Source organism: Sorex araneus, chromosome 5 (genome assembly GCF_027595985.1).
Source record: "Sorex araneus isolate mSorAra2 chromosome 5, mSorAra2.pri, whole genome shotgun sequence".
Taxonomy (NCBI): Eukaryota; Metazoa; Chordata; class Mammalia; order Eulipotyphla; family Soricidae; genus Sorex; species Sorex araneus.
In genome coordinates, this window is record NC_073306.1 from 174,757,323 (window position 1) to 174,779,629 (window position 22,307).

The following is a 22,307-nucleotide window of genomic DNA, read 5'->3' on the forward strand; positions in this document are numbered from 1 at the left end:
TCTCCCAGAGGGTCGTGCCATATGAGAAAGGGCAAGGGTCACAAAATGGAAGGAGGCATGAAGAGGAAGTTGCAACGATGGGTAAATTGCTCTTGGCTCCTGGGCAGAAGTTTGGGATTTGGAATTATGATTGGTTCCATCAGGCAAATAACTCCTTGTAAGATTCTGAGTCTCACTGAGGGTACACTAGAGAGAGGCTGCAAAGTGTTGAATCTGGGTGCAGGTCTATGTTTCAGCCTGGGAAGGAGGGGGGGCAATAACAAAGACAGACAAATCCAAGGAAAGGAAGGAAGAGTGAAGTAGGGGATATAATTATATAATTTAGATAGTTTTGTGGATAAAGGCTTTTTAGCAAAGTCCTCATGGTAATTATTTTAAACCACCACTGGAAGCCTCCTAAACACTTATTCTGAACTTGGTATTAAATATTCTCCAGGGCAGCAGTGACTCAAAGGCAGAAGGAAGCATTCTGGGGAACTGGGCCGGCAGACAGCCAGTCTCTAGAACGGCCTTCATTTCAGCCAGGAAGAGGCTGCTCAGAATATACAACCAGTTTTCTGAAAATAAGCAAATTACCAAATCAACGGTTTGGAGAAAGTAGCATTTGGGGCCTGTGAGAAATTGTTACGAGAACCACAAAGAAAGCTAATGTTGGGCCCATCTGTCTAATGGTTTGAGTAAATTAATGTAGGAACACAGAAGAATCGTATGTGTTGTCTTTTCTCAGTCCAAGTGCCAAAAGGTACAGCATTTCTGTCACTTTATATAGACATTCAGTAAAAGTGAATGTACAAGTGTTAGATTGGTGAGACAAAGACTAGGGTCTTTCCTGAGTTCCATACATACCAGTGGTCCAAATACCACCATTTTTCAGAGGAGTATCCTCTTCCAAGTGTTTGTAGTGCTGGTAATAAGTGGGAAAGGACAAAACAGGGACAATAAAGCAAGTTATAAAATGTGAGGGGTGCCTTCCAGAATGTCCGCTTCTGTGGCCAAGACTTTGCCACCACTGGGGATGAGAGGGAACTGTAGGGGGGACGGGAGTCTGGTTATTTAAACACGAAGTTTGAACTAGAGCAATCTAGGTTTAAATCCAGGACCCTGCACTCATGAGCTGTGTGAACTCTAAGTCTCTGTCTGGAACTGAGCATATACCACAGGAGCCGAGGCTAAGGTACATGACACCTGGCACATAGTAGGTTTCCTAGAAAACTTGTGGTTGTACTGACTCATCCAACGATATGAGCAGCATGCAAAAAACTTCAGGCATCTCCTGTTTTCCCCAGAAATGCCAACAAGCTGTGGGCAGAGTGGCAACGGGATAGGCTGGTTAGAAAGCATTTATCTGTAATTCTAGGTTTCAGGAAACTCTTGAAGAGTTCAGGCATTTAGCCAGAGAGAGAGAGAGAGAGACAGAGACAGAGACAGAGACAGAGACAGACAGACAGAGACAGAGAGGCAGAGAGACAGAGAGGCAGAGACAGTGAGAAACAGAGAGAGACAGAAAGAGAGAGAGGTGAGAGGGAGGAAGGGAGAGAGAGAGGGAAGAGGAGAGAGGGAGAGGGAGGGGGGGAGAGGGGGAGAGGGAGGGAGTTAGTTTACCTGGAAGGAAGAAAGACATTCTCCACAAAAGAGACATTCACTGAATTTGTGTGAACGACTTCACTCAGGATTCTACATACTAATAGAATGTACATAGTAATACAAATGTTTAAGAATTGGGAACAGTTTCAATTTTTATGAGATCAAACAATGGGTCTGATGCAACTTTTTTAACCACCTAATGTGGCTTGTAGCAGAAACCATTTTAAATCAGAGGAAAGGAGAACAGATTAGTTGTTCATGGGTGGTTTTCATTTTTTATAAAGTTTACAGTTTTTAACTAACCCACTCTCTCAAATATGATAAAGTTGGCTTTCTTTTCCAAGAGCTACTTGGAGTAAGAAGTGTGCCAGAGTATATTTGCACAATCATCCTGCAAAAGGGACATTATAAAAACACGTTTTTGCTTCTGATAGGGATTTATTAACACCTTAAAAGTTAAACTGAGATCTTTAAAAAAAAATTAGGCCTTAAAAAGCTGTAACAGTTTTGCTTATCATGAAAGAAAATTTACAACACAAGGAGATAGGGAAAATAAAACATTTTTCTTTAAAAAGAAGAAATTCACAATATTAAGTTCCAACACAGGCTGTGGAGGAAAACTCAGCAGAGTTTAAAAACTTGCCTAGACCATTTTTCAAAGCAATACAAAGTGTATTGTATTAGGCTCATGGGACAAATCAAGTCAAAATCTGAAGTAGCCCCCAATTCTCTCCTTTCCCCTCCTTTTCTGGAGTCAATTCAATAACGTGCTTATTCTGGATTTCTTTCAGAGGTCATTCAGCAGTGGCTGGTTCCCAAAACAGTGAGGTTTGTGTGTGTAATACATTGAAGTTGAACTTAAAAGAGTGCAGATGACAACTTCACCATTTATGTCATAAATGCGCTGTGAGTTAGATTTGAAGCTTACATGGTGTTAGAAAATCAAATCCAACTTGAAAAAATGAGCAATCCTATAAAGGGCTTTCTTTTACTATGGTGAGGAAAAAAATATATTCTTGTGCTTGTTAACTTGATATTAAATGTGGCTAACAATCTGTTTTCTGTAACATATATCAGTGAGGGGAAATAATGGTATCCATAATCAAACTTAAGTTTGGCTCGGGGTCATATGCTCACATTAAGCAGAGAAATTCAAGCAGTGAGATGGGAGGCAGTTTAAAAATCACCCATACAGCGCCAGCAAGAAGGAACTCTCTTTCCTTTAGAAACCATGGTGCTAAAAGGAACGATAACAATAACGACCATGATAATGATAATTGTTCACATTTCCCTTTTTTTCTTTTTAAGTTTAAGGCCTGTAGCTTGACAATTTAACTTATACAGCAGGTAGGGCATTTGCCTTGCACGTGGCCGACCTAGGTCTGATTCCTCTGTCCCTATAGGAGAGCCCGGCAAGCTACCGAGAGTAACCTGCCCGCATAGTAGAGCCTGGCAAGCTACCCATGGTGTATTCGATATGCCACAAACAGTAACAACAAGTCTCACAATGGAGACATTACTGGTGCCCACTCGAGCAAATCGATGAACAAGGGGTCAACAGTGCTACAGTGCTATACCATGAAATGACTAACATAGTAAGTTTAGTTCACAGTCATCCATCATTTCACATAAAAACAAAAAATGTTTTTTTTTGTTTTTTTTTTCTTTTTGGGTCACACCTGGCGATACACAGGGGTTACTCCTGGCTCTGCACTCAGGAATTACTCCTGGCGGTGTTCAGGGGACCATATGGGATGCTGGGGATTGAACCTGTGTCGGCCGCGTGCAAGGCAAACGCCCTACCAGCTGTGCTATCACTCCAGCCCACAAAAAAGTTTTTCTTGAGAACTCATAGGATCTAATCTTTAATAATGGCGTATAGACCATATATCCGTGTTAACTACAGTTAGTACACAGTATATGATGTCAATATTACTTATCTGAACATCCTAACTTAAGTGAACATCTGTCTCTTTTCATCAAATTCTTACTCCCCTTTCTATAATCACAAATATCCCTTTCTAAATGCGTTTTTAAATAAAGAATTCTAAATGGGTGAGATAATATATATATAATATTTATTATATATACATACATATATATGTATGTATATATATATGGAATATATATATATATATATATATACCCCTCAGAGAGCCCGGCAAGCTACCGAGAGTATCCTGCCCGCACAGGCAGAGCCTGGCAAGCTACCCGTGGTGAATTCGATATGCCAAAAACAGTAATGATAGGTCTCAGTCTCATTCCCTAAAAGAGTCTCCAATCATTGGGAAAGATGAGTAAGGAGAGGCTGCTAAAATCTCAGGGCTGGGAGGAATAGAGACATTACTGGTGCCCACTCGAGTAGAACAATGGGATGACAGTGATCTAGTGATACAGTGATGGTATTGGTTTCTCTCTGCTTCACTTACTTCCCTTGGCACCTACACTTTAAGACCCATCCATATTGTTGAAAATCAGGGCCTACAGTTCAGTGCTTACTGAGCACTGGGCACTGTTTCTAAGCATCGAAAAGGCATTGTCTTATTGAATCCACACACCACCACCAGAGATAGATCATTATTGGTATTAACTATTATTAGTATTAACTATTATGAGTAGCTGGCAGCTGAGGACTAGTCTTGAATGTATTTGCTTAGTCTTGAATCAAAGGATATCAGTAAGGGTTCTAGGATTGTTTAGCCCCGAAGGTAAAACTACCCTTCTAAAAAAAAAAGGCACTTATTTAATGAAAACTAGTGGTTTTCTTATGACTCTAAAAGTGGAAAATTCAGTCTTGCTGCAATAATACAGTACTCCCTCCCATCCCACCCCACCTCTGCCGCCTCACCTGTTTTTGGCATCCCAAGTGGTGCTCAGGAAATCTAAGAGTTCCCAGCAGTGATTCTGCACCAGGCAGGCCATTTGGGCCTGAGTATGTGATGCTTGGGCCTGGAGAGGCCTGAGTATGCGATGTTGCTGGGCCTGCAGTGCTGGAGACACTCAAGCCAGCCGGTGGTGCTGGGGGCTTCCAAAGCTGCACCTGGCAAGGCTGGAATGACCATATGGTGCTGGGAATCAAACCAAGGTCAGGCATATATGCCAGGCATGCACCCAAACCACTGTACTATGCCTCTGGCCTCAGAGTTCCCTTTGTCTAGGAAGTTAGAAAGCTGCATCCCCCTTTGGAATTAAAACACTGCTCCCCAGTCACTGGGTATCAGGCTAAATGTGAATGCCAAAGACTGTCTAATAAAACCAGGTCCAGATGATCAGACGAGATGGGCAGGCCTCTCTCAGGCCTTTTACTTGGGGATATGAGATTCACAGGGTTCGTATGGATGTGGAATAAAGTAACAGTCATACTCTGTACTATGCAATACACCCAAACCTTCAGAAATGTTTCTAGTCTATTTTAAAGATTCTAAATAGACACTGGGAGCTAAAGATGGGTCACTGTAGAAGATTCCCTGGTTCTTAGCTCACATCTTGAATATCAGTGTTAACAGGAAAACTTGAAAGAAAAGTAACTCTAGGACAAAGACATTAAAGAGATTCTAATAGAATCTTTGGTTTTAGGTCCCTAAGTGGAAAGGATTTCTGGGGAGTCTGGGCAATTATTTCCAAGCACTGCTGTGGTGGTAGGGAAGACATATAATATTTTGAATTTCTCTTTGTAGGTTCTTGAGAAAATGTCTCAAATGACAGCACAGTAAGAGGCCCTAATAAGGCAGTTTAAATTCAGCAAGATAAAAAGTTAAACAAAATTACCCCAATTATCTACTTAAATACAAAGAAAAGGATTGGGCCAGCTTTAGATGATTCTTAGTGATGCTTACCCATAATATTTTGGCATATATCTATGTGTGTGTGTGTATATATATATACATACACAAACACACACACACATATACATATGAGATCAAATTTTCAATTTTCTTGAAACTGCTTTGCTGACCCTGGCCTCCTGCATGGACAGTCTCCTGGCAGGCAGCTCAATGAACACAGAGCTCTTTCTCGAGAGCCCTGCTGGCTCATGCTGTGAGGCAATGCAAGGAGCAGAGACAGAAAGTCCATCAGCTTCCAGGTCAGATCTAGCAAGCCCTCTAATCTATTTTCAATTGTAGTGAAGTCCTTTTCTATAATAGTTTTTAAGATGCAGAGGGGACATTACTTTTTCAAGAATGATAACTATATTAAAATACAAAACAAGAAAATTAGTAAGCCATGCAGTGCTGAAACATTGCATGACTGAAACTCAATCATGAACAACTTTGTAACTGTGTATCTTAGGCTCATTCAATGAAAATGGGGAAAAATTTTCTATTTTCATGATGACTGGGGAAAAAGATTTATTTACCAAGAATATTAAAAGAGGTGCTGGAGCGATAGCACAGCGGGTAGGGCGTTTGCCTTGCACGTGGCCGACCCAGGTTCTAATGCCAGCATCCCATATGGTCCCCTGAGCACCGCCAGGGGTAATTCCTGAGTGAAGAGCCAGGAGTAACCCCTGTGCATAGCTGGGTGTGACCCAAAAACCAAAAAAAAAAAAAAAAAGAATATTAAAAGAGTCAAATGTGACAGCTTATCTCTATGAGTTCACAGCTTTAAATTCAGTATTAGGAATATTATTTTGGCAGGAGATTGGAATATTTTATAGAAATTTATCACTTATGCAAAAGAGGTCTACATTTAGAATTTGCTATGCTGGGAAAACTTCTTGAAGATGTACAGTAGTATAGTTCACTGTCACTGTCACTGTCATCCCATTGCTCATCGATTTGTTCGAGCAGGCATCAGAAATGTCTCTTATTGTGAGACTTATTGTTACTGTTTTTGTCATGTCCAATACAACATGGGTAGCTTGCCAGGCTCTGTCGTGTGGGTGTGATACTCTCAGTAGCTTGCCAGGCTCTCCAAGAGGGGCGGAGGAATCGAATACAGGTGGCTGCATGAAAGGCAAATGCCCTACCACTGTGCTATCACTCCAGCCCAGTAGTATAGTTACATAATAAAAATGGTCACTTTTTATGTCTTTAAAAAAATATCATGACTAACCAGAGTGTCTCTATATCAACAGCAAGCAACTTTAATATCAGATAATAGGCAGCAAAACTAGCTCAGAGAAATTACTTTATTTCTATTTGCCCAGTGTCCCATTGTCAGATTAGGGCAGAATTGTGATCTTAAGCACTGTGCAATTTTACAGAATAATTTCTATATGTTCATTGAAATTGTCACTTGACAAAAAATAAGCCCCTAATTTATTTCTCAGTTTATAAACTCCTAAGATATGATGTTCTTAAATGCATGATCTAAATGTTATCCTTTGTGCCAAAGAAATAGAAGTCCTATATTTACTATTAGCATGCCAGTTTGAACACACAGTGCAGTGATATTCCTCATGGCAATAAAACAATAATGATTTACCCACCAGCATTCTAGCACATTCAAAGACTGGCCTGAAATGTCAACCGTGGATTTTTGTGACACAAAGTCTAAAGAAGCTCTAGAAAGTGATGCTTTCCTTCCTGTCAAGAAGCAAGCAAGTGCCACGCAGCAGGTTTGACCCAAACAGCCACATCTGTAAAGTTGAAACTTAAGTACCCAGCAGAAAAATCTTCTCCAGACAGCTATCTGGAAAAGCCTGGAGACGTGGGGCTGGAGAAGTGAGTGTCCATCCACTTGGCCGTAGGCTGCCTATATCTTCTACCCTGACCAGTGACCTAACAGCTTAGAATAGTCACAACCATTTTACTCTGTAAATGTCAGCTACCATCGATTAACTTAAACTTCAGAGACAGAGACAATGAGCTACCACCCAGATGTAGAAACTGAGACACCATGCAGAGACAGGTGAAGCTTCTAGAGAATCTAAAAGTGATAACAGTATGAAACAACCCTCATGAGTCCCAAGCTTTTTACCTGTGACAACACACTCTTGAAAGTATTTGTTGTTACTCTGGAGTTTTCATCTTAGAAACTTCAAAATGATATGGCACTATCTTTATAAGGCATGGAATACTTAAAAAATATTGATTTATATATAGTGATTTATAATAATGTTAATGATGGTTTTATGTGTACATAATTATACCACCACACCGAATGCCAGTATAGCCACCTTCCTCCTCCAAAATTCCCAGCAACCCTCCCTTCCTCTCTTTCAACCCCTCAAATCTCAATTCTATGGATCAGTTTTCTTTTTTTTTTAATTTTATTGAATCACCGTGAGATAGTTACAAGCTTTCATGTTTGGTTTACAATCACACAATGATCAAACACCCATCCCTCCACCAGTGCACATTCCCCACCACCAATATCCCTGGTATATTCCCACCCTTTCCCACCCTCCCCCTGCCTCCATGGCAGACAATATTCCCCATACTCTCATTATGGCTTGCAACAAAGATACTGAGGGCTCATCATGTTTGGTCTGTTATCTACTTTCGGCACACATCTCCCATCCTGACTGATTCCTCCAGCCATAATTTTCTTAGTAATCCCTTCTCTATTCCACCTGCCTTCTCCCCTCTGCTCATGAAGCAGGCTTCCAGCTATGGGGCAATCCTCCTGGCCCTTATATCTACTGTCCTTTGGTGTCAGCCTCATGTGATTTATTTGATACTCCACAAATGAGTGCAGTTCTTCTATGTCTGTCCCTCTCTGACTCATTTCACTTAGCATGATACTCTTCATGTCTAAGGGATCAGTTTTCTTGTTGTGTTGCCTTTGATCCTTTGTTACTACCTCAATGAGTTTCTTTCAGTCCCACATATGAGAGAGATCATTCTGTATCTATCCTTTTCCTTCTCACTGACTTCACTCATACTGACAATCTCTATTTCCATCCAAAGACATAGATCAGCTTTTTGGCATTCTCACTTTTTTCTCTTGAGATGACTACTGACATTACTAGTGACTGGAAATGCTTATCATCATCATCATCATCATCATCATCATCATCATCATCATCATCATCACCTTCATCATCATCATCATCATCATCACCATCATTATCCTGTTCACTGTTGATTTTCTCGAGTGGTCTCAGTAATGTCTCCATTCGTCCTAGCCCTGAGATTTTAGAAGCCTCTCTTTACTCATCCTGGAAATGCTTATAGAGCATGTTTAATCAATAGTTGGCAGAAAGATGATGATGCAACAGAGGATGCTCCAGTAAGCAATGCTCTAAGGTGAAAGCCTAATCCAGATAAAAGGTACCCATGTCCAGTCAAGAAGGGCTTGGCGTATCTTTGCATCAACATTATGAAACTAGCTCTGATTTCCTTCACATGTCAGGAAATACCATGCATTACATGGAATCCACCGTATGGACAAACTCCCAAGAGTCCTGGGACCATGGGAATGTTTCCACTTCGGTGTCTGCAATGCTGTGGAAGGGCTGTGACCCTGTTCTCCAGCACCTGATGGCTCCTTCTTCAGGGACCCAGGGGATAATTATCCCTGAATTTCCTTCATGCTGTATTGCCTAATTTGTAAGGGTGCCTACTTTCCTTTTATCCAGCTCTCATCTTGGTCCTTTGTCTATCCCCCAATTCTCCCCACTCTTCCAAACTTGCCCATGTATAGTAGCTTCTAGCATACTCTCCTTCCTTCAAAAGTTGATAAAGTGGTTGGTTTTCTTTGCCTCTTAAGATAAATTTTCTGACTTGGTCCAACTTTTCATCACTAATGTAGGATGACCTTTCTGACCTTTCCAGACTTAAATTACCCTGTCAGTTCCTTATAGTTATCTGATAAATACTGCATCAGAATTAAAACTATTAATTAGGGGCCAGAGTGATAAATAGTAGGGTAAGGTGCTTGCCTTGCATGCAACCAACCAGGGTTTTATCCTTGGAGCTCATATAGTCCCCTGAGCACTTCCATGAGTGATCCATGAGCACAGAGCCACGAGTAAGCCCTGAGCACAGTCCACATGGACCCCAAACCAGTATTTATATATAAGAAAAACTGCTAAGAAACATTGAGCATCAAGCAAAGCATCAAACACATGGACCCGTGATTTGCAGGCTGCGATCTGTGTTTTATTTCAAAGTTTCGTTTATTTTTTTTTTATTTTTTTTAAATGTTAATATCTTTTTATATTTTGACAGTTTAAGTACATACATTTTAATTTATGTTTAAATGAATGTTTTCTCTGGGCTATTTAAGAAGAGGTTAGATATCTTTCCATTTACCATTTAATAGTATAAGAGGATTTCCCATGATAACAAGAAGACTTTGGGTTCACACTTTCTTTTTTTTTTTATAATTTATTTATTTTTAATTAGAGAATCACCGTGAGGGTACAGTTACAGATTTATACACTTTTGTGCTTATACTTCCCTCATACAAAGTTCGGGAACCCATCCCTTCACCAGTGCCCATTCTCCACCACCCGTAAACCCGGCGTCCCTCCCACCCTCCCCACTCCCATCTCCCCCCCACCCCACCCTGCCACTGTGGCAGGGCATTCCCTTCTGTTCTCTCTCTCTAATTAGCTGTTGTGGTTTGCAATAAAGGTGTTGAGTGGCCGCTGTGCTCAGTCTCTAGCCCTCATTCAGCCCGCAACTCCCTTCCCCCACATGGCCTTCAACTACAATGTAGTTGGTGATCGCTTCTCTGAGTTGCCCTTTCCCCGGAACGTGAGGCCAGCCTCGAAGCCATGGGGTCAACCTCCTGGTACTTATTTCTACGGTTCTTGGGTATTAGTCTCCCACTCTGATATTCTATATACCATAGATGAGTGCAGTCTTTCTATGTCTGTCTCTCTCTTTCTGACTCATTTCACTCAGCATGAAACTTTTCATGCCCATCCACTTAACTACAAAATTCTTGACTTCCTTTTTTCTAACAGCTGCATAGTATTCCATTGTATAGATGTACCAAAGTTTCCTCAACCAGTCATCCGTTTTGGGGCATTCGGGTTTTTTCCAGATTCTGGCTATTGTAAACAGTGCTGCGATGAACATACATGTGCAGATGTTTAAAAACATGCACAGCCATCTTTAAGACAGGGCAGCACGGATAGGAACAAACAGACAGAAGTGGCACTAGCAACCATCCTGTGAAAGGAGGCAGCTTGGGGTAAGGATGAGAGACTGACTTTTGACTATCTGTACTTTTCCTGGTTAATACCTTTTGGATTTAACATTGTGTTAATATTTATTGCAACAAAAATACTTTAAAAGTTATATCTTGGGCTCATTTGCAACGACTTTCTGCATCAAGTACTTCTCTCTTGCTCAATTATTTGCCTCTAAGGCCACTTAGTTATAAATATTTCCCTAATCTTCACAACATTTTCATAGCAAACCATCAAGTTTATTTATGTATGTTTGTACCATTTTCCTTCCCTGATTATTTGTAAGCTTTTGGAAAGTAAGGCTTCATTAGTCATAATGTTTCACAACATAGTTGCTTGGAAATGATAACATGCAATGCCTATATATGAAGCTGATTATGGAGACAAATTTCAACTCTAAAGGGGCAGAGTCTATGGTGTTCTTATTCAAGAGCATGTTCTCAGAACTTGCAGTGGGCATATAGTAAGTGCATAAATTAAAAAGGAAAGTCATCCAATGCCAAGGCGACTTTTATTTTTGTTTTTTTAGGATTAATGTGTAGCTCACAAAAAAGCAGTTCTCCAATGATTATAAGCATTGACAAGTTTCATAGCGGTCAAGTTATAAAGTAGGCTGCAAATTGCTCAAAGGTTTCACAAAAAAAGGAAAAAAAAACAACACAAGGATTGTTTGGGGCACAACTAATTAAGAGAATACAGCCCAATTAAATATATGAAATAAAAAACGTATGCATAAGTTCTCTCTATAAACTAGCTTCTAAACACTTTGTCTACTCATCATCCTTTCTACATCATCCCCAGTTCCCAAGATCTCTTTGCTTTCCACATCACTATAGCCTGCTTTTCCTTTTTACAAAATTAATCTATTGATGTAACATTAGTTTATAAAGTGTGAGTGTTTATATGCTCCAGGAGCACCTAGTCCACCACCCAAGTACCAATATTCCCACTGCCCCGGAGGATTCTTCCCTACCCTTCCCCACTACACTTGAGCATCTGCTGTTCTCTTGTCAGAGTCTAAGGGTTTGTTTTCACACAATGACTATTTCAAGCAGTTGTACAATCACCCCTCCTGTTTTGTCTTCCACCTTACATTACAAATAGTCACCTTTACTTTAAAATATATGCAGGTTATTTGACCTACATTATTTTTGTTGTTGCTGTTAACTTCTAATTTACCCTGTACTCTGAGCAAATCTTTGTTCCTTTCCCCAAATATAACTTCATGTGATCACAGCCAGGGGAAAAAATGATATCCCAGGAATAGCCCACTTTAGCGCACATATCAGGACACCAAAGAAAAGTTTCCTACTAGGAATGAGCATTTTTAATTGTCTAATGACATATTTGATACCTATGAAACCTTGAAAGGGAACGTAGATATGAAATGCTCAATCTGCAAAATATTGATAGATAGGACCACATTGTCTCTTAGCAACTTCCTGACATAATGCTTTTAGTATAGCAGTCTTTTGGTCTCAGAACATTAAGCAACATTTTTTAGCTGTCACAGATGCAAAGCTGGAATCTATTTGCATCAATGTGATTCAAAACATTGTAAATTATGTTTTGGCAGAGTAGTAATTAATAAAGCATATTATAACTTAGGAAAGATTAATTTTTTTCCATAGCTTCTGGAGTGAAAAACAAAACACTACATGATGATTATTATTAAACATTAGTTTTCCCAAAAAGATACTTTTACTTACATCAAGAGAGCCTTCATTTATGACAATCATTCCCATGTTCTTCTTCAAAAGTTTACAGGAGTGTCCTAGAAAATGAACATAGAGTAAATTAATTGATATAAATAACTTCTCTGAAAATAAGAGGTGAATATATCATAGGAATACTACCATCACTTAAATTTCATTTATATGACGTCTGTTTATTAAGAGTGATGGACAGTTGTTTGCCACTTTCCAGATCTGCAGGAAATTTAAGAAAGACTCTTCTAAATGGATACCAGGGCAACATTGGGTTTCATGAGACTATATCAACAAACAAGCATGGAAAGAGAAGGTGGTAATGATTCTAAATGTCTTACAAACAAACAAATGGATCCTTATGATGGCCAATATGAAGAGCAGAGGATGTCCTAAGGGTAGTTTCAAAACCTAGAAAAAGGTTCAGGAAGCCCGTCAACATCTTGGCCCACTGCTATTTTCACGGATCCTTGCAACCCCTGAATCAACATGCCCTCTGTTCTGTCCAGTGCTGCTCTGCCATTCCTGCTGGTGGCCAAGTCCCCTTCAGGTTCCATACAACTCTACCTACTCTGCCCCTGTTTGCATACAGCTGGACTCGACAGGAAAAATCAGGCAACTTTGCTGACGGGGCTCATTTGGAAATCCAACACACTGAAAACTATTCCAGCTCTAGGCATTCCTTTTGCTATCTACTTCTGGGCCCTGCACTTAAATACCATGCACAAGCTGGACCTTCTTGAACGTGTATCTCCATTCAGATCTCTTTCCCAAACTGCAGCTTCTTAACTCCAGTACTATCTAAAATGGGCACCTAAACCTCATCAGGCTTCCAGCTGCCACCCCTGAAAATTAATGACATATTAAAATAAATTGACTACAGCAAACATACTCAGTAGATAAATTGCTTTTTTCTTTTCTGCCTTGGGTTTTATTCCTAGGCAGGTGTTTCCTTCTATTTTAATTACAGTTGAGCTCTACAGTGTTGGTGATGGGCAAATGATCTCCTTCATCTCTTGGACACTGATATTTGTTCCTTAGAACTCTAAAATAGAGAAAATCTACATCTTCCCTGAGTGGACAGTAACTATTGGAAATGCGAAAATAACACTGGCAATGAGTGAACAGCTAAGTCCAATCATATTATAAAAACAAAAAAACTCAATCTGACAAATCCTAAACTACATCAAACCCATCTTCAAAAATGTACCAGCCTCATTAACAGTGTCACGATTTGTAGTTTGTTTTAGCACATTACCAATGTTAATGGCAGTCTCTTGTTTGTCGCCTGTCAGGATCCAGATTTTGATGTCTGCTTTCATAAGTGTTTCTATTGTTTCAGGCACTTGGTCTTGTAATTTATCCTCAATGGCTGTAGCTCCAAGTAGTTGAAGATTCTGGGGAAAAGAAGAGACAAATATTCTAAGAAGAAAGTCAGTTTCGATTCTCTGAGCACACACAAAAAATAAATTACGTGTTTATTTTAAAATCAGAAACTAAATAATTCAGGGACTTTGATGTAAATTTCAATGATTCCGTTGACTTCTCTCTTTTATGGTTCCCTGACTTTCATCTAGTCCTTTTGGCATGAGACTGATGGTCCACGAGTGACCTATTTATCAATAAAGAAGGGATCTAATTCTTCACACACACACACACACACACACACACACACACACACACACACACACACGCACGCACACAGAGGGGAAGTCAAAAGTCACTTAAAAAGAAGCAGACTCCAAACAAAATCAAAAACTATGGAAGGTGACGACAGTGATGAAGTAATCTTGCCGACCTACTTTGAAAACAGAGTACGAATATCTGATGATATATTACATTATAATTTGATGCAGTGCTAGGAAATGTATATGCATAATACAATTATGAAAGATAAGGAGAGCGATGGACTGGAGTGATAGCACAGCAGGCAGGGTGGTTTGATTCCTCCGTCCCTCTCGGAGAGCCTGGCAAGCTACTGAGACTATCCTGCCCGACGGCAGAGCCTGGCAAGCTACCCGTGGCGTATTTGATATGCCAAAAAGAGTAACAAGTTTCACAATGGAGGTGTTACTGGTGCCCGCTCAAGCAAATTGATGAACAATGGGACGACAGTGCAACAGTGCTACAGTGCTAAGGAAAGTGATAAACAGGGCCATAGCTTTGGTCTTGGAACAGGTTGAGTGTTTCACATTGGTCCACATTTGCATTTGCGTATGAAGGTCAGAGTCCACTAAAGATCTCTTGCTCATTACATGGGATCGTTCACACAAGACTGAATATAACCAACATGCTCTACTCAAAGCTGCTCTGGCCTCTCACCATCCAGAACGATGGTTGCTATCCTCATGCTCATCTGTGGAGGAAAAACGAGAATAATCTGTTGGCTGTTAGGGAAACCTGGCTTGCCAAAAAGGACAGGGTAATGTTTCTTGGTACTAATTACACAGGAAAGCAGCGATGCACTAAGATTTAAACCTTCATTTCCATCATCTGATCAAGTCCTGCCACCAGCTGGGTTCTCTTCCCAACAGTGCCCTGCAAGCCAGGTAATCTAAACTCTAGGATAATTCACTTCAGCAATGATCTTTCTTCTTAATTTCCCCTCTTTCTTCAGTTCTAATTTAAAGTTGACAAGGACTAAGTACATACGAGGGAAACAGAGTTTTGAGGGTAGTGTCAGGGGTGATGAGAACAAAGAAAGCATCTCATTTTCTATTTATCACCCAACAGTGAATTGTTTACTCTTTACTAAAACAGAGCTCTAAAATTAGTTCCCATCATGGTAGACAGGGAAAGTAAAATAAATTTCACAAGCAAATATGTGAGTGTGTTTGTGTGTGTGTGCGCAGATGCGCGAGTGTGCATGCGCACGCATGTGTATGTCTTTCCGGCAGATATCAGATTGTTTTCAGAATATAACAGAATATTCTGACTAATGAGGCATAAGGATTTAGCCTCATCTTAATGCCTAGTAGTACTGAGGTGGGTAGTTGTGGACATTACATTGGTGCCTCAATAATATCCCAACTCATCTCTAGATCTCACTGTCTCAAGGAGGCCGTCATGGCTCGAATCCTATCAGCCACCATAGAGAAGGATAAAAACGGGGTATTACTGATGGTATTCATTTCTTATTTGTGAAAAAGGAAAATTGTTTCAACAAATCCTCAGTGTACTGCAAACTGTGGCCAACTGTACTGCATGGTCATCCTCCACTATCTGTATTTAGCTTATGCAGACTCTCTCAGTGGAGACAGCAAGGCAGAAGGGGTCGGATGGATCCTCTATTGACCAGTCAGTCAGTGGGTCTTCCCCCACAGTGCTTACGGATGTCTGGGTAGTCCTATGCCTCACTATGCTTGTACTATATGCAAGAACATGTATCGTTGATCTCCTTGCCTGGTGAAATTTACTTCATCCCAAGGGCAGCCTTAAAAGTTACTGCTCCCACAAACAATACAAAATAAATAATTTCGTTTCTGCCTTGGGGCAGGGGTTGGGGTTCAGGATGGAAACACCCAAAATATGGTGGTGGGAAGGTGTAATGGGTGGTGGGATTGTTTGTTCAAATATTAAATGCAATCAAATATTGGGAACTACTTTATAAAAATAAAATTAAATCGAAATAATTTTTAAACATTTAAAAAAAGTTACTGCTCCCTAGCTGCTTTCATTTGCTTCTGAAAACAAGTCTTTTTTTTCTGCGTGACAAAATTTGCTAATCTTTACAAATCTTCATCTATTATATAAAGATTAGATCTTTAAATGTATTAGTCTAGCTGTTTTGTTCAAGAGACAGGACCATGTCTTATGTATCTTTGAAATGCATCTCCAAAACTATCTGACAGATGGCATTTAGTATGCTTTTAAGTGCATAAATGACAAAAATAGGAAGGAAATGTTCTAATGTTATACCGCTGTAATCTTTTAACCATGTAATGTTCAAAATGTCATACTGCTGTACTCTAGATAATTTTATTTCAATATATTCCAAATAATCTGTAAAGATATTAGATACATTTGATGTGTGACTTCTTAGTTTATAATTAAGGAAGGCAAATTTCCTTCTTTATGGAGGTAGTATTATTTTATTATCATTAACGAGAAGCAGATTCAAAATACATCATAAAAATTTTCATCAAGAAGTCACAAATGAAAAGAAAGAACGGTTCAGCATCATCAATGTAAGCACTACAATTTTTGCATTTCAGTGAGAATAATTTTATTAATTTTTCTTCCAGCTAAAATGGCTTATGGAGCTAAAGTATCCCAGCTAACCTCTCAGGAAATATCAGGATAGAGCTCTGTTTAAATTCTAAATATTCTCTAGAATGCATAATAAGATTTTAAAATGATCTTGGGCATAGTTTAAGAATTAAAGTTCTCAAAATTGACTACACCAGAAAGTTATATTTTTAGAACATAGTCCATAAAACTGTAGTATAACTAGAACCAAGATATGAATACATTAATTAGATAACTGTATCACTGTCATCCCGTTGCTCATTGATTTGCTCGAGTGGGCATCAGTTACGTCTCCATTGTGAGACTTGTTACTGTTTTTGGCATATTGAATACGGCATGGGTAGCTTGCCAGGCTCTGCCGTGTTGTCGAGATACTTTCCGTATCTTGCTAAGCTCTCCAAGAGGGGCGGAGGAATCGAACCGGGGTCGGCCATGTGTAAGGCAAACGCCCTACCGCTGTGCTATTGCTCCAGTCCCAATTAGATAACTATAAGCAAGAATATCCGTATAATTCCTAGGTCTATTCTTTTGGGAGTGCTGGGTCTAGGAAGCCTGCAGGTATGCATTATCATCTACTAATCTTTTTTTGAGGGGTAGGGGGCATACTTGAAAGTGCTTAGGACTTACTCCTGGCCCTGTGCTTAGAGATCACTCCGAGCAAGACTCAGGGAACCCTGTGTTGTGCCAGTGATCAAATCCAGGTCTGCTGCATGCAATGCGAGCACCCTCCACAGTATACCATCTCTTTAGTACCCCCACCTCCACCTTATCATGTACAAATCTTAAAAATAATGACTGCACTGGGGAGAGTGTCATATTTAATGGAGAATGATTTTGCAAAAATAAAAGGAAACAACTTTCAAACCACACAACTGAATACTACTGTAACCCTGTCACCCACACAACTATATATTTATTATATGTAGCACTGTAGTACTGTAGCACTGTCATCCCATTGTTCATAGATATGCTGGAGCGGGCACCAGTAACGTCTCCATTGTGAGACTTTGTTGTTACTGTATATGTATATAATCAAATTAATAACATAAAGAGCCAAAGAGGTATGACTAGCAGCATACATGCTGAAAAAGTTAGAAGTAGGGTAGCTTGGAGGATGTTCATTACTGTGGTATAATATATTTCTAAAAATGATAAAATGACACACTTCTGAATATTAGCCAAAACTGCAGTAGTTCTACATTAATGCTTACAACGAAAAAACCTGTTCCAAAATTTATTTCCTTTCATTCTATGAGCTTGAGAAAAGTATTTACTAGAGATAGTGGAATGTTTGCAGCCTCCTTTTCCTTGCCTCTGTTGTCATTTATCATGAGATTAGAATCTTGAGCGATAGGCTTTTCTGCCTCTGAAAATGAATATCTTCAGCTGCAGAAGGATCACAAGAAAAAGAGATTTGAACTTTGCGTGCTTTTCCTGATCATAACACAAGAGTGTTTAGCCATAATCAGTTTCATCCCAAATACATATTACCTTACACAGATGGTCACTAATGGGCACTATGGGAATTACATATTCAGCAAGGATTGAAACATGATAAAATTCCCATGACATTTATGGAATTAAAAAAAATCCAAATATTAATTTTACTTTCAAAATGTCAGTAAACTAAAGTTATAAAGGTTTTGGGTTGAAGACTCTTAAGACATGATGTAGATTCAGTTATCTCTGGAAAAAATCATAATAGAATATTTATTCATCTGTAAAGCCATCAAAAGTCTTAGTTTTCCTTTCAGATATTCACAACATACATGAAATATTTGCGAAGGCATGTAAGTATAACGTTTCCATGATAGTGAAGATCAAAAGTTTCATGTGGAGTATTTAAAGACTGGTAAAATATATCATAATGAATATGGAAATTTAGTTCTTCCCAGTATTTTGCTAAATAACAGAACCGCAAAGTTCTCCTTGTTAGCTAATATTTCAACAGTGCTTAGATTATCTCGAATTTTTAATTTGTGGTATGTTTTTAAGTGAGAAAATATTCAAGAATCAAACTTGTCATTATAGGCTTGTAAGTGGTAAGTAAAGTTTGGGAGTAAATATGGATAAATACTAATCACATTTAGGAACCTTTACTTCAATAGGAAATAGATGGTGACTAGATAGTATTTCCTCAGAGAAGAAAAAAAGCCAGACACTGCCAAGCTCTTTGCATTTACTAATTCAGTTCATTAACTTGGGGAGATGAAATGATCTAAAGGGATATAGAGTACAGTTGAGTTAGAGTAAAGAACAAAACCCAAAAAATCAATGCATCCCGAAGGGAGCAACCTGGGAAATCCAAGTGAGGTAAAACAGAGCATTTCATTCAAATCATAAGGTTTTCAAACCTGCCTCTGTTCTTTGGACAAACTGTGTTTCTACCAGTGGCTTTCATCAGGTAGTTCTGGGCAAGATGGCGGGGCACACAATGCCTTCTTTCCTTCCTGGAAATTAGACTTCAGAATCCATCCTTAGAGATTAATTGTTGGATTCCTCTTTGACTTGTTTGTTCTTCCCAGACTTTTCCTGTTTCTATTTCTCCTAATGACTATCTGTTTCTGCTTCTCTGCTGTTGCCCAGTGTCTATAATGGGTCTGTCTGTACTGGTTTGGCTGCAGTATGACTTAGTGCTCTGGATATTTCCTCATCTGAGTCCTATCCTTCTTCCTAAGCCTGGCCTTAGATCTTCAGACCTTCTGGTTCTGGTTCTCGGGCCTTTTCTCTTGAAGTTTCAAACCACAGAGTCTCTAAACTGTATTATAGGTTTATTTATTAGAGAGGAAAACCACTCCCCGTGAAGTATTGTATATGATTTACTGATGTTAAACACTAGGCTTTTTAGGAGGGATCTAAACACAACACAAAATAGAGGTTTTTTTTCCCCTCCCCAGGCTGAGTGGCTTAAACATCCCATCCACCACAAGTTAACACTTAGCCTTAATCTCACCGAGTTAGGAATGGGCAACCTCTTCCCATCTCCCTGTCCTTCCGGTGTCCTGGCATTCACCTCCACAAACTGCCTCCCAGCGTCATTTACGTGCATGGACGGCCACAATTCAGACTCAAAAATGAATCTCAGAAAAGAGCAGCATGCTGCAGAGATGTCGCAGGACCCCAATTATTTAAAATTTTAGAATTGTGGGAGTGTGCAACATCTCGTACTATTCATACCAAGCAATTACAAAATAAATTATTTATCATCTGCCTGTGGGGCAGTCTTGAGTGGTGGTGAGAAAATTCAAAATAATGGTGGTGGGAAGGTGTAATGATGAGGAAATTGGTGGTGAAATACTGAATGTAGCAAATTACTGTGAACAACTTTATGAAAATAAAATTGAAAAATTTAAAACAAACACAAACACTTAGCCTTAAAATATAAATGAAGAACAAAGAGCTAGCCAAAATACTCGGAGAGGTGGGGAGGGAATTCCAAACAGAAGCAATCACAGTGCAAAGCCAGAGGGCAGGCAAATGCACCCTGTGATAAGCTGGAAACAAGAAATAAAGCCAAGGACAGCACTGCTTAAAGACCTCTAAATCAACTGGGTGATCTAAGCTTGAAATTGGGTTAGTCACCTCAAACTTTTTGTTTCTGATCATTATGTGGAGAAAATCGTCTGGGAGTACCAAGGCAGAGGGCATGTAGAGAAGAGTTTTCAAAGAGCAGACAGAGTATCGGCTCTGCCTCAGAAAGTCCACGGCTGCTGGATGGGCCTTGGAGTGGGAAGGATGCAGACCAACGACAGGTGGCTGCCATCTTTGCCCTCCTTAGCCGTGAAATACATCAGCCCTGGAATATCGCTGCTCTGGTGGAGGGATGTCCAGTCAATGCTGCCTTCAAAAAATGGAATGCTTCTCTCTGCTCCATAGTCCTTGGGGATTCCCTGTTGTCTTTCCGTCAACATCTGGTCACACATAGCAATGGGGGTGTACTGAAAAGAAGAGAACCTCACTCGCCTCTCCTTTCCGGTAGAGCTGCGCTCCAGAACGCTAAGACCACTAACTCATTAGAACAGCTCATTGGTCTGCTTCTGGAGAAATCACGCAACTGGTTCTCCCTCACCACCCCCCACCCCCAAGGCGTGAAGTCTGTTTTAATTCAGTGATTTTGGAATCACAGAAATCATATTTGAACTCTCACACAGCTAGGGGCTTGCCAAATAAGGCCAGATTTCACACACCCAGCTGCAAAGAATCAGGATTTGAGAAGGGATTGGGTGTCTAGCGAGCAAAAACAACACATCCATCTCATTTGAGTGAGAAGACAGCGATACTCAGTGTGGAAAGTCTTCCACGAAGCAGCTGGAAGAAGGAATATCACAGGTCAGCAATGGGACGCATGTGCCTGCCGCTCGAGGAGACACTAGGAACCGAGTAACATTCTAGAGATGAGTGGAGAGAAAGCAGAATTCTACATTCATGTAGAAAGAAGGCAGAGTCTCTTACACGCAGGAACAGAGGCCTCATTTACCAAGCAGGCATGTCCTGGACAGGCCAGTACTTCCAGGACCCAAGGGCCAAGCTAGGGATTATGCAACTGCACATTTGGTTACATTTGATTTTCCAAGTCTCCAACTTTTAAAAAATATACTCCATTTCCTTCAAACCACACTGGCAGAATAACATACAGATTCCTTTCTTAAAGATGTATTTCTTTTGGGGGACTCCCAGTAATGCTCAGGAGGTCTGAAGCACTCCCTCCCGAGGATTCACGGGGACAAGATGGTGCAGGGTTTTGGACTCAGGTCCTCAGCCCTTTGAGTTCCCCAGCCCCCCAACATGGTGATTATTGATAGGGGGTTGAGGATTAAGAAGCCCTGCTCAATAAGGAGTGGATATGTACCCCCTCAGCAAATAATCTGCCTAGGAATCTCTATCAGTCAAGCAAATGGGTTTTTTTAAAGCATGCAGTTAAAATTGGCCATTCAAACTATTTAAAAAATAGAAGACAAAAAGAAACACTAAAAAAAAAATTTGGTAAAAAAGAGTCTTTACCAATTTACCAGCTATATATGTATATATATGCATATATATGTACAAATGTGTGTGTATATATATATGTACACATATATGTTAAGACCTTTTTATTGTGGGGGGAGTACACCTGGCAGTGCTCAGGGCTGACTCCTGTATCTGTACTCAGGGATCACTCCTGGTAGGGCTTTGAAGACCCTATGTGGAGTCAAGTATCAAATCTAGGTCGACTATGTGCAAGGCAAGCACCTTACCCATGGCATTATGTTTCTGGTCCACCTACCTATATTTTTGTAATGTGTTCTGTTAATAATATTTATAGTAAATTGTAAAAACTGAAATTGCAGAAGTAAAAATGAGGTAAAACATAAACAAAAATAGAAGTTATAATATTTTCAAATGAACCATCTTGTACATCCCACTTTATGGATGCTCAAACTATGGGAAGATGGCTCAGATGGGAGAGTGTGAATGTAGCATGTGTAACGGCTTCAATCCTCAACACTCCATCCTGACCCTTGGTATTGCAGATTCAGCTGCAGCTCAAGGCCTACCGGGTCAGGCAGGCAGAATACGTCGGCCAAGTAGCAGAAGTAAGATCATGGGGGGTAGGGGACCCCAAAGACGATAGGAGATGGTACACCTTGGCCAACACAGGTGCACACAGCTCTGGTCGCTCAGTCGGGCCCCGTGCCATAGTC

General features: G+C 40.0%; 1 protein-coding gene across 2 annotated transcripts in view; it reads right to left on the reverse strand.

Annotated features, from left to right (window-relative positions):
* Positions 1-22,307, reverse strand: part of ATP8A1 (ATPase phospholipid transporting 8A1) — a 243,383-nt gene that overhangs the window by 95,466 nt on the left and 125,610 nt on the right. For both annotated transcript variants that reach the window (XM_055140932.1, XM_055140930.1), the window contains exons 23-24: positions 13,637-13,775; positions 12,382-12,446 (exon numbers count right to left, since the gene is read on the reverse strand). In XM_055140932.1, coding sequence (XP_054996907.1) covers positions 12,382-12,446; positions 13,637-13,775 — 204 coding nt within the window. The remainder of the gene's footprint in view (positions 1-12,381; positions 12,447-13,636; positions 13,776-22,307) is intronic.